The sequence below is a fragment of the Bactrocera neohumeralis genome, chromosome 5 (genome assembly GCF_024586455.1).
Source record: "Bactrocera neohumeralis isolate Rockhampton chromosome 5, APGP_CSIRO_Bneo_wtdbg2-racon-allhic-juicebox.fasta_v2, whole genome shotgun sequence".
In the NCBI taxonomy this organism is placed as follows: domain Eukaryota; kingdom Metazoa; phylum Arthropoda; class Insecta; order Diptera; family Tephritidae; genus Bactrocera; species Bactrocera neohumeralis.
This window is the reverse complement of record NC_065922.1, coordinates 42,966,013-42,978,864: the sequence shown is the minus strand read 5'-3', so window position 1 is coordinate 42,978,864 and position 12,852 is coordinate 42,966,013. Positions and strand designations below refer to the sequence as shown.

The 12,852-nt window shown below is 38.4% G+C and overlaps 3 protein-coding genes across 3 annotated transcripts in view; all 3 read right to left on the bottom strand.

Moving 5' to 3' along the window:
• LOC126760570 (uncharacterized) overlaps positions 1-12,852 on the bottom strand; it is a 439,995-nt gene that overhangs the window by 321,823 nt on the left and 105,320 nt on the right. The gene's annotated exons all lie outside the window — the stretch shown is intronic.
• On the bottom strand, positions 205-2,595 carry LOC126760585 (uncharacterized). Its single transcript, XM_050476329.1, has 2 exons — positions 1,947-2,595; positions 205-356 (listed from the first exon to the last, which is right to left on the bottom strand). The coding sequence occupies exons 1-2, from the start codon at positions 2,437-2,439 to the stop codon at positions 250-252; spliced, it is 600 nt and encodes a 199-aa protein (XP_050332286.1). The 5' UTR covers positions 2,440-2,595; the 3' UTR covers positions 205-249.
• Positions 6,817-10,561, bottom strand: LOC126760575 (sialidase-like). Its single transcript, XM_050476314.1, has 3 exons — positions 10,224-10,561; positions 8,454-8,620; positions 6,817-8,047 (listed from the first exon to the last, which is right to left on the bottom strand). The coding sequence occupies exons 1-3, from the start codon at positions 10,559-10,561 to the stop codon at positions 6,885-6,887; spliced, it is 1,668 nt and encodes a 555-aa protein (XP_050332271.1). The 3' UTR covers positions 6,817-6,884.

Genomic DNA, 12,852 nt, shown 5'->3' with positions numbered 1-12,852 from the left:
CTCGTGTAACGCTTTATGGTGTATTGATAACGTTACAACAAAATGCTTAATTAGCATATGTGGGTCTTAATTGAAATTGACTTATTTGCTGCAATCCGAAACGGTATCGGATTTAAAATTTATTACGTTTCAAGTATACACTATATTTTACACATTTGTATTCGTATTTCGTTTTTTGTTTATATTTAAGAAAATACTGTTGCTTTGTGGATTTTTGAATTTTAAGTTAAGTACTGCGAAACTTAAAAATTACTGGCGTCCTTTGTTCGGCCTGTCTGTGTTATAATCGACATTTTCGTGGAGTTGTGGCACTTCGATTGAACGCGGCAAATTCGGGTAGACTTGTGGAGTGATGGCTAAAAGAAGAGAGATTTGTTAATAACTTACTCTGCATAAGCAGTTACTTTGAGAACTTAATAGGTTTTGGAAATTTTAGAATCTTTTAAGGAAATTTTTCAAATAAAAACTTTTTGAGCTACTTTGATGGAAATGTAAAAAATAATTAAAATATCAATAACTTGAAATATCATATATAAAGATTTTTGATGTCATTCAAAAATGTCAAGAGATTAAATACGAAAAAACTTTTTGAGTTAAAAAAAAAACAAATTCATAAAAATATAATATAGTCCACAACTAGTTTCTTTCGGGCAAGTTATAAATTCATAGTTTATGTCTATAATTATTTGAATAAATAAAAAATAATAAAAATAAAACTAGACCACAACTAGTTTTTTTCGGACCAGACATCAGTTTATAGTTTTGTTTATAAAAATGATTAAATTCGAATTTTTTAAAGTTTTTTGAATTGAAAAAAATACCACCACTAGTTTCTCTCGGATAAGTTGTAAATTTAAAGACTAAATCTATAATGTTTGGAATTAAAATATAAAAATTGACTAACCTACAACTAGTTTCTATCCGATCAGACACACGTTTATAGATTTGGTTTATAAAAACCATTAAATAAAATTTTTGTATAATTTTTTGAATTGAAAAAATAAATAAAAATATAAACTAGTCTAAAACTAGTTGCTTTCGGTCAAGTTAAAAATTTATAGATTGAATTTACAATTATTTGAATTAAAAAAAAAAAAATAAAAATCGACTAACCCACAACTAATTTCTTTCGGACCAGATAAAAGTTTATAGAATTTGTTTATAAAAATTTCAAATATTAAAAAAATTATTTAAATGGCCCACAACTGTAAAAAAATGTTTTTTATGCTATTTAAGAGAGTTAAACGTTAAAAAGAAAATTTGTACATATATAATTATTAGAATAAAAAAAATAAAAATTAACTACATCACAACTAGTTTCTTTCGGACCAGTTATAAATTTACAGTTGGTATTGCATTCATTCGAAATAATGCGAATGTGTATAAAAATTACTTAGATCTGAATTGGTTGATAACTAGTTTTTGTGGAAGTAGTTACTTTTGGCCCTAACAAGTTAAGTATTTATAATCATTATGAGCATAAATAAAAAATGTGTATAGGAAAGATACTTTTTTTACGAGTATATACACAGATTAAGTTACTTTCGAACTGGTTGATACTGTGTAAACGTGTTTAGTGCTGATTAAAAAATTAAAATTTTGAGTTAAATATTTGTAAACACCCAGAATCAGTTACTATCGAATTAGTTCAAAACTGGTTGCTGATGAACTTTTTTGTTTTGCTGTCAAATATAATTTGAGTTGTTGAAGTACGAGTAAGTAAGCTTGCAATTTCACATAATTCGTAATTATTCATAAAGACGAGTTAATATTTTTTAATACAATGAAATCTCGCTAGTCAAAGTGCTTGTACGGTAACCGGCTGCAATAAATTAAATACTAAATATCGTCTAAATTAAATTTTGCGAATTCTCGCTTTGAGCTTACTCACACTTCTGTCATCCATATAGCACATACATACATACATATGTCGCTTGTATACTCACATTGATTCTGCCTGTAGCCATTTTGATCGGCATTGTAGAAAACAGTAATGTAACGGCCGTCAGTTTGACGATAAGAGTAATAGCCGACCACAACTAGCGTCTTTATTTTGTCGTAGATAAGGAAGTAGCCGCGTTCATAGCGCGCAGTGCCATCGGTCAATTCGTATCTGAACTCATAACTGCCATCCGGGAAGCGATGATGGAAGCGCTCCAAAACGTCTTTTTCCTTAACAACATCCTGCTGTTGCTGCTGTTGTTGCGGTGGTTGGTAATTCTGCTGATTGCCACCGCTCAGGCGACTGCTCTGCGCATATTGATTTTGATTATTTGTGAAATAAGTCGCAGCGGCTGCATCATTTTGTTGGTAGCTTGATGAGTATTGATTGTTTGGACGCGCTGAGTTGTTGCTGACAGCCGCTTGTGTGCAAGCCAAAGCCAGACTGCAGAAGACGATTAATGCGGAAAGTTTGTTGCTTTCACTCACGCGACACATTTTGTTTGTTTTTGTTTGTATGCTTCTGTAGAATTAATCCTTTGCCGAAAAAGTGGTGCTCCAAAAGTTTTGCTGCACACCTGCTTGACTGTGGACTGTGTGTGGGCGTGTATGCTGCGGTTTTGTTGCTCGAAGACAGTTTAATGTAAATGCCGGCCAAGCGAGCGCTTTTATAGTACTTAGCTGCTGGCGCTGTGCGAATAAAGCACTTTACGGGCGAGCATATGCGTGTGCCTGTGTATGTGTGTTTGTGCGCGGCAAGCGCGCCTCTAAATAAAGATGTCAAAAATTGGAGACGCTTCATCAGCTAAACGACCCGGCGTTCGGTTCGGTCGGCCAGCGCGCTGAGTTTTAGTCGCTGCGGCGCGGGCGGCGACGGCGGCGCGTGTAATCACAGCCGGCATCTGCGCGAGTGCTTTGAAAGCGTGTATGCTTGTATGTGCCTGACCATTTAATTGCGCACGCATAATTCAGCCTCACCTGCTGTAGCTGTTGTTGTTGTTGCCAACTTGATTGCCGTTTGCCACACAAGTTCTAAGTTTTGGCTTCTAATTTGCCACGGCACTCAAAGAAATTTGCGCGCACAATTGTGTGTGCTTCCCGTTCAGCGTTCACTTGCCTTGCGAAGGCAGGAAGAGGCAGCGCGGCACAAAACAGAGCGCGGCCACCTCGCCGAGGCTGATCGCATTGAAGATCGCTTGATAAGCGATTTTTTTTTTGTATTTTTACCTCATGCGCGCTCAATTGAATGTGGCACTGTAATTATTATGTTTACCTCTGTAATTCGTTCCTGCGTTTTTTGTTGTCCTCGACTGAAATTTTGAACGCTCCGCTCTTTCGCTTTTATCAGATCTGCAGCGCGTCTGCTATGCCGGCTCATTGGGGCACAGCGCGCTAGCGTAGCAGCAATTGCCTCTATATCTATAACATAAATATAAGGGAGAACGTGCTGCAGGCCTTAAATGTTTTCGAAAAGTTCAACATACTCCCGAACACAAACACACACACACACGCATACAAACCGAGAATGAGTATGATAGCAGCTCAGAGTCAGTTTTTCTGCCGCTAAAATTATAGTTTCGTATAACTCACAGGTACTTACATACATTATGGAATTTTGGGCGTTGTTAACATCCACCGAAAATATGTCACACCGAAATGAAAATGGTTGTCATAAAATGTATACTTTTACCGTTGTCACATTAACGGTTCACACTTTTTAAATAAAAGTAAATGAAATAAAAACGCAAATTATTGGTAGCCGGTTCTTTCCGCACATTTTTCTGCCACACCGTGTTTGCAAATTTATAATTTCGTGTTTAGGTGTCATTTCGTTGCGGATAATTATGAGTTTGTTCACCTTTTTCATTATATTTATCAGATGCTACAATTTTAGACGAGTTTGTCTAATGCCTACAGCCACATTTTAAATTTCATTTCCAAACCTCATTACAAATATTCTACTTATATATTTATGATATATTCCTTGTAAATGATTCCACGCAATTAGTGAAATGAAATATTTAACTTTCATTAAAAAAAGGTTTTAAAAAGCTCCTTTCATTTTACAAAAATCGCGTACGATTTCACGTCTTTGCTTCATTTATTTGTGACACCTTGAATCACGGCACACACCTTACACATATCTTTAGCCTATCCAACGATAGCATAAACGTTATGTCTATCAGCCGCTTTCGCTCCGACCAGCTGCGAAATTTCTACATACTACAAGTATATATCTGTTAAAGACTAGGTTTAACTTAAAAACGTTTGAATTCAATTCTAGTGGCCCCCTCTCAGTCTGACCGGTATAAGACGGGAATACACTGACCCAAGTCAGTCACAAGTTCTATCATTAATTCTCTAAAAATGTTTGTCAGAAATTAAATAGAACTGAGCTCCATTACTTTTGGTATAATTTCCAACTCTTCGACAGTTGCCAACGTAAAAACTTTCTATCATGTTTGTAAAGATTTTCCAAGAATGATTTAAGAAATTTTTTCAGATATTTTCTGCTCACATGATGAGAAATGAAAATTATCTGATCCGAGTGTTATTTCCTACAAAATTATACAAGGTCTGTCGCAAAAGAAACAGAACTTTTTAAATATAACTGTTTCTGATGGCGCCACCTATTGGTGGGTATATGAAATAAAAAGTTTGATCTCTTGTTGACATTTCGTAAAAATTTTAAGACAATTGGATAACTACAATCGATGTTATCGATCAAAAAGTGACAGCAGCTTTTGGTAATCGGTCGTAAAATGCAAAGAGAAAATATTAAATTTTGTTTTAAACTTGGGAAAACGTTTACTGAAACATTTCAAATGATGAAAATAGTTTATGGTGGTCATTGCCTATCCCGTAGTAATGTGCATGAGTGGTTTAAGCGATTCCAAGAAGGTCGTGAGGACCTCTGTGACGATCAGAAGTCGGTCGTCTTCAGAAGTCAAAAATAAAGATAATGCTTGTTTTTACGATTCCGACGGTATTGTACGCCGAGAGTTCGTCCCACCTGGTCAAACGATTAATGCTGTGTTTTACCTTGGTATTATGAAGCGTCTTTTGTCACGCATTCGTCGTGCTCGGCCACAATACCGTGAGGCAGGGTCCTGGCGCCTGTTGCACGATAATGCGCCGTGTCATCGGTCGACGCTTGCCACTGATTTTTTGACAAAAAACTCCATATTAACCATTAATCACTCACCCTACTCACCTGATCTGTGATCTGTGTTCCTGTGATTTTTACCTATTTGGAAAACTTCATTTGCCCATGAAAGGTCACTGGTTTCAGATCATTTCAAACAAAGGCGACGACCGATATTCTCAAGAGCATTCCGAAAAATGACCTTAAACACTCATTTGAAATGCTAATTGACCGGGCTAAACGCTGTATCGAAGCACAAGGAAACTACTTTGAATAAAAAATATAACTTTTGAAAAATATTATTTTTTTGTTGTTTTTTAACAGTCCAGTTTCTTTTGCGACAGACCTTGTAAAATGGATATTAAAAACAATTCCTATTGCGATAGCCGCGGAGGTGGGCTCTAATGAAACTGCAGGCAGGCTCTACAGTCAGCATTTAAGTAGACATCCAAGCAGTAATCAAGGCAGTAACCTCGTATCGCATATCGGCCAGAAGTGTCTTGGGAGGGCAGCAATGAAAAGGTTTTCCAGAAGCAACTTCACTTCCACTGGATGCAGGCCACCAAGGCATTGAGGGCAATGAAATAGTGGACGAGATTGCCAAGAATGATGTACGGCTAACATCCGAAAACGTGATCAACATTGGGAAACCCATGCATTGTCTATATGACGTTCTCGACATAAGCATGGTAAAGAAAATCAAAACCCGATGGAATGAGCTACTTGGGAGCAAAACTGCAAAAGTCATGTGCAAAACGGTAGATCGGAAGTACACAAAATTCCTATTGACACTCGATAGAAGGGACCCTGGGAACATGATGGTAATACTATCTAGTCACAATATGAGGGCAACACACGCCAGCAGTATGGGGTTGACAGATCGAGAAGACTGCAGGAAATGTCTAGAGCAGGGCACCAGGCAAACAATGGAACATCTCTTGTGCACTTGTCCGCATTGGCAAGATTACACTGTAAGCATCTGGGGTCCCCACGGTATGACATACTGGCGGAAGTATAGATAGTGAGGCTGCTGGGTCTGTTAAAGTTCGCAGGTATCCTATAGGATGTCTACTCCTCTTGAACCTAGCAACTGAACTCCATCTCGGTCTATATATGGCTTATTAGCCTACCAGATTAATATAACCTAACTTTTTTCTTATGCCACTCTTAGCGTAACAATCTCAATACTTAAATTTTTGTTGAGTCTTCTAGAGAAAATGTGAACTTCAAAAAAATGTTCAGAGATTGTAGCATTGTCATGAGTAATAATATATTATGTGCCATATTTGCTGAAGAGGTCTTGGGAAATTTAACAAGACTTGAGTTATATTGATCAGTTTGTAAGGCAGCTATATCTTATTGTGGTTCGATGTTAGCGGCTCTGACAAATGAAGTGTTTTTAGAGAATAAAACAACGAGTGCAAAATTCTAGATCTATAACTCAAAATCTGAGGGACATACATATATACAGGTGGATAATGGCTAAATTGTCTGATCATTTGTATATATAAGAGTCTCCGTCGTTTCCGTCTGAGTATACCCTTTTCAGGGTATACTCGTACAGCTGAGATACCACAAAGTTGATAATATAATGCACCATTTTATGATGAACTAATTACTCACAGTTATGGCAGCAGACTAAGTTCAATGATATAATAAACTTCAAAGCACTGCATAAAGAAAGTATATTTTATTTTCGATTTTTAAATACATGAAATAATATGATGTAGTGTCGTAAGCCAAGACAAAATACCGATACCAACTTAATTGCCATAATTCGCAATCAGGTGTTGTTTATTTAAAAACTATAATGCCATGATTGAACTGGGCCTATGGGCGAAGCAACCGTTGGAGGAACTCCTACTGAAGGTTGTGCCGAAGAACCTTGTGAAACTGATTGGTATTGATACACTTGGTTGGATGGGCGTACTGTGGGGCGTGAGTGGTGGACAGCTGTTGAATGAACTCCTGTTGAAGTTTGGACTACGGATGGGGAATGAACTGAAGGTGGTGAGTAAGCGCCTACTGAGGGGTGAACTGTGGCAGCCGTTGGAACTTCTGAATGCCCTCCCGTCTGGGAATGAACGCCTGAAGACTGACCAGCCCAGGAAGAAATAACTGCCGGTTGGAAGGGAACAGTTGGGTGAACTCCAACTTGGGAATGACTTTCCACTCCATGTTGAACAACGGAAGGAGAATGAACTGCCGATTGGCTAGGTACTGCAGGGTGAACTGCTTGGGAATGAACTCCAGACGACTGGGAAACACCAGAAGATGAAACCACATTTGACGAGGGAGGAGCTGCAATTGACGACTGCCATACTTGACCTGCGCCAGGCTTAACTCCAATGCTGGTGTGAGCTCCAGAGGAAGAGGAGACAATCGATGCAGAATGAGCTCCTGCGGAATGGTGTGCACCAGTAGATGTGTGAACGTCTGACGCCACATGACCTCCTACTGAAGAATGAGCAGCTGACGATGAATGAACGGATGAATGGTGCGGTCCTGCCGGTTGGTGGTTGGCACCAGTAGATGAGTGAACGTCTGACGCCACATGACCTCCTACTGAAGAATGAGCAGCTGACGATGAATGAACGGATGAATGGTGCGGTCCTGCCGGTTGGTGTGCACCAGTAGATGAGTGAACGTCTGACGCCACATGACCCCCTACTGATGAATGAGCAGCTGAATGTTGCGCTTGTGATTGATGACCATACAAGTGCTGACCATGGCTTACAATAGATTGATGCACCGGCACATGTGGAGGCGCTGTTGGTTTCAATTGAATGAATGGATTATCGGTTGATGGAACAAAAGGCCTTGGGGTTGTGGTGGAGGTGTGCACATGTGGTTTACTGTGATGTTGTGTTACTGGTGAATGCGCGGCGTATACCGATTGTGGTACGTATTCCGGCACTTCGATACTACGCGGGAGATGTGGTTGCGTTCTACTAAATGTGGCTGCAACGAAATAGAATTAAAGATGAAATGATTATTAAGTTTTAGATATATGGATTTATGCATAACTGAAACTGAGTTCAAGCTCTTAGTTTCTACTGACTTATAAGGATAGAGTCGTGTATAAAAGTTCACGCGAGCGAGGAAAGTTCTCAGAGCGTCTTTAAGGACGAAAACACTCCAGCTCTGAAAGTATTCAACGCAATACCCGCCGGGGGAAGCAGAGGAAGAGAAAGACCTCCACTTCGTTGGAAAGACCAGGTGGAGAAGGATCTGACTACATTTGGAATATCTATTTGGCGTCAAACAGTGAAAAGGAAGAACGACTGGCGCGCTGTCGTAAACTCTGCTATAACCGGTTAAGCGGTGTCTACGCTAATAAAGAAGAAGAAGAAGATTTAAAACTTACTTGAATCCTGTCGATATCCATTTTCATCGGCAGTATAGAAGACGGTTAGGAATTTATTATTCGATATTGGGTAAGAGTAATATCCTTTGCGTGCCAACACCATATTTTTGCCCGCTGGCAACCAGTAGGCGCGTTCATAACGAGCTTCACCGTTACTCAGCAAATATCTGTGAGAAGAATCATACGTAGAAATTGCATAAACGTATAAATATACAAGTATATTTAAATGATAGCTAGCATTATGGCGATAGCGTTATAACCTAGTAATAGTAATAGTAGTACCTGAATAAAAATATAGAACGTGACTACCTTTCAATGGGATTCTAATTCAAACGAAGTCTAGGTCAATATTATAAATTTAAGAAAACATAGCTTTCATGAAGAGGAAGACCTCCACTCTGTTGAAAAGACCAAGTGGAGAAGAATCTGGCTATACTTGGAATCTCCAATTGGTGTCAACAGTGACTGGTGTGCGGTTGTAAACTCGGCTATAACCGTGTAAGTAGGGTCTAAGCGCATAAAGAAGAAGAATAAGCTTTCAGGGATGAGGTGCATTGACACCGAACACCGTTCGACTGGTGTCTTAACAACATTTCTCACTAATTCACACTACATTAATCCTATTCGTTTAGTAACGATTGAAATAATCGATCGAGGCTCCTATACATGTATATGTGACCTGGTCTACGGAAAGGGGGCTTAGGTGTCAAAAAATCAATTTTCACTTTTTAGTTGATTCGGATGGAAGACGAGATGCTTTTTCACGTGATAGAATCCAGTGATTTCGCACGTTAGCTCCCTTTTCGTAGACCAGGTCACATATATATATTTATTCTCGCAATAAAAGCTCTCATGGAACATGATGACCTCAACTACCCTTTGATAAATGTCTATAGGTGTTTCTTTTTATTTTTGCGGTATGTTTTTAGTGACTTAGAACAGAAAGCTAGGTTGAGGTCTTAGTCAAGTTCCAATGTACTATCGTACAAATAGGCATAAGTCATGGCTTCTGATGTTACTAAAAGGAATAAAGGTCATAATAGGTAGTGGGATTGGTTATAAATTATATTCACGGATTAAGAAGACAGTTCGGTTTTGGGGTTAGAAAAATTCGTTCGTACCAATATATTCTTGTAACTTCTATTGGTTCTCGAATGATCAGCTTAAATGAAGGATGACAGGATAAGAAGGAAAATCAACTAGAAACAATTTTGATAGAACAATTAAGAAGCGCCTCGGTAATGACAATTTGGCTTATAGAGTCTGGTATAAAGATTTTGTTGGTTTTCTGACACTTGAGATTTTCCTTCTTCTTTATTGGCGTAAACAACGCTTACGCGGTAATAGCCGAGTTCACTGAGATTTTTCGGTAAATTTATATTGAGTTAGCCAAGCTACAAACGAAGCTTTGCATGGTCGAGAGCAAAAATATGTTTTTTTATACAAATTCTTCTACCAATTTTGTCAAATATTTTCAATTACTAATCCCTGAAGCCTTATTTGTGGTAGACAACGATGATATACAAATACTATAATTTTAAGCCAATTAGTTCATCTTCAATATGTATACTAATACGATAGAGCTCTTTCAGTCAATGCGTAGAGCCAAAGCGCTCGCATTGCCACACTTGCATGTCCATTTGCGGTGCTACTCCTCCTCTTAGCTGCCCGAAAATAAGCTACTTATTCATCTGATAACCACATAATCCACACACAATTATCATTAATTTAATATATGTATTCATGGCAGCAACAATTTAATTATCTTACCTGTACTCAAAGTGTCCGTCCAAGGAGCGATGATCATACTGGTCGATGATTCGTGGTTTGGTTACCGCAGCCGGATGGTAGTACACACGCTCCTTTTCCTTCGCCACTGAACCGACGCTGGGCGCTACTGCGCCACCTACACCGCCTGCCACACCCACACCAACGCCCACTCCACCCTGTCCACCCACAGCCGAAACCATTTCAACAACATTGCTGCTGACCAATGGCACTTTGGTGAGTTGCTGCTGTTGTTGTTGTTGTGGGACTTCAGCACTGCTGAGCAGCAGCAGACAGGAAGCGTACAGGAATATGCTCCAGATTACCACAAATTGCGCCATTACAGTAATTTTTATTGATTCCCCTTTTTGTTGCACAAAAACTTTTTATGGCGCACTTTTTCTCAATATATTGTTGAACGACTATTTTGGCGAGTTGCGAGTTGCGAGTTGAGAGTTGCGAATTCCGAATATCGATTTTCACATTCGTCGCGTTTTATTGGTTTAACACAATTAACAACTTTAGCGCTGCAGTGGTGTTGCCTCAATGCCGCCGTAGGGATGCAGAACTTTGGTTTTTATACCCGAAAATGTAATTTGTTAATGCCTTCTTCTGCAGAATTGCCTTGGTTAAATACTCGCACTCACGCACAATTGATTGGGGGAAGTGCGTCCAAGCGCTGTCTGCCTCTTTGTCATCCGACGTTGTTGTTGTTGTTATCTCTTTATTTCATAATGAACATACATACTTATGTATATTTTTCAGTTTCAGTTGCAATGGCCGCATCATATTGGCGGTGACTGTATGCACCGCATGTGTGTGTGTGTGTGGGTAGGTAGGTAGACAGGCAGTTAGTCGTAGGCAGGACGGTTGACAGAAGTGCATATGAGCCATAATAAGAATTCCATGAATTTTTTGGGTCGAGTGGACTATACTAAGTGTGCGGAAATTCTTAACCGCGTGCGTGTCCATGCCTGCATGCGTGTGTGTGTGTGCTGCAGTTTTGCAAAAAAAAAAAGCACCGAAGTGCATTTAAGCTGTGTGCTAAAATTTTGTTTAATTTGCGTTTGTACAGAGGACAGCACAGATGTGGCGGTGTGCGTGGGCTTAACGAGTATTTGCTCATTATTGTTTGTATTTTTGCGTTATTAGTTTACGTGTGCGCATATTTTCGAAAAGTAGGTTATATCCACTACAAATATGCAGATGTTATTAGTGGTCGTTGACCAGTGACGCGTAAATGTGTTATTCAAAATTTATCCGCGCTTACTTTCTTGCATGCTGATCGCAGCCCGGTAGGAAATAGTTTAGCTTGTATATGGTAATACTTGACTTCGATGCATCAAAATTTAGCAAGTAGCGAATCGAACAAACAACTCGCTTGAATGTCAAATAGACTGGTATAATCGAATGAAATGGCATAAGCGAATGGTTTCGTATATTCGAATAGAGAAAACACATCGAGGCGTGTGCAAAAAATATATGGAAATGTTAATATCAAAATTTAAAATTTCGAGGATTTGGGAGTCCAACTAAATTTTGTTTATATGTTGATATGCATTCCCCTGAAGAATGATTACATTGCTTACTTGGACTGTAGTAACCGCCAAGGTTAGACGTGGTTTTATGAGCATACTTCGTTGCCTGTTCGTGTATCCTTGGCCAAAAACACTATACTGTAACGATTTCCCAGCCTCTAAATTTGCTAGACATGTCTCAGTGTGACTTTTTCCTATTTCCAAAAATAAGGATAACGGTGAAGGGTCGTCGTTTTACAAGCATAGTTGGCATTAAAAGCGCATCGCTGAAAGATTTAAGGGCTATTCCAAAATTTGAGTTTGAGTTTCGCTGATTGGAAGAAGCGCTGGCATAAGTGCATAATATCGATTGGGAAATATTTTGAAGGAGATAAAGATGTATGTAGACAAGTGATTAAATATTTTTTTTTTTGCAAAAAAAGAAAGTTATCATTATTTTTTTTAACAATCCACGTATGTTTTACCACTACAATAGGTTTTCTATCTCTTATATTGAATTGGATTTCATAACATTCACTGACAAAACTTTTAATAAAAAAGCATAGCGAGTGATGAATCGAAGAAGGCTAATATTTTTGTTTCATACGCCTAAACGTCTTAAATTCATCCCGCTTTCTAGTAAGCATGGCTTAATAAAGCATATATATTTTAAGACTCGTTTGACTCGGTGCTTTCTTTGAACAACAAAACTTCACACATTGCTTGTCAAAGCTCTTTTTTACACTTTGATAGAAGAATACTAATTGGAAACTTTTCTAAAAGCTGCTTTTGTATTTAAAAAAGTTATATTAAAACAAGTAAGGACGACCAAAGTTCGGGTGCAACTGAACACCCGCATCTTGCAGGAGTCAAAGCCATGGAAATAACTTAAGGTGTAAAATATCAACCAGAAAATCGGAATCGAAGCAAATTTATATTTTTATATACTTCATATAACTCATAGGCATACATATTCTGCAGAAGCTTTGTTAGAAAAACGATAGTCATTATACGTAGTATATGAGAGTTGTGGTATTATCATGCCACATACTAAAAAAATTTTCCCTGGGCTACATTAAAGTACCTCACATACAATCATCAATCATATGGAGAAA

What these genes read in the sequence shown, in the direction of transcription:
- LOC126760585 (XM_050476329.1), bottom strand. Translation starts at nt 2,439, where the DNA reads ATGTGTCGCGTGAGTGAAAGCAACAAACTTTCCGCATTAATCGTCTTC. An exon ending in TGGCTACAGGCAGAATCAAT is followed by an intron (nt 357 to 1,946) that starts GTGAGTATACAA and finishes CTCTTCTTTTAG; the next exon opens with CCATCACTCCACAAGTCTAC.
- LOC126760575 (XM_050476314.1), bottom strand. Translation starts at nt 10,561, where the DNA reads ATGGCGCAATTTGTGGTAATCTGGAGCATATTCCTGTACGCTTCCTGT. An exon ending in GACGGACACTTTGAGTACAG is followed by an intron (nt 8,621 to 10,223) that starts GTAAGATAATTA and finishes TTCTTCTCACAG; the next exon opens with ATATTTGCTGAGTAACGGTG. An exon ending in TGGATATCGACAGGATTCAA is followed by an intron (nt 8,048 to 8,453) that starts GTAAGTTTTAAA and finishes ATTTCGTTGCAG; the next exon opens with CCACATTTAGTAGAACGCAA.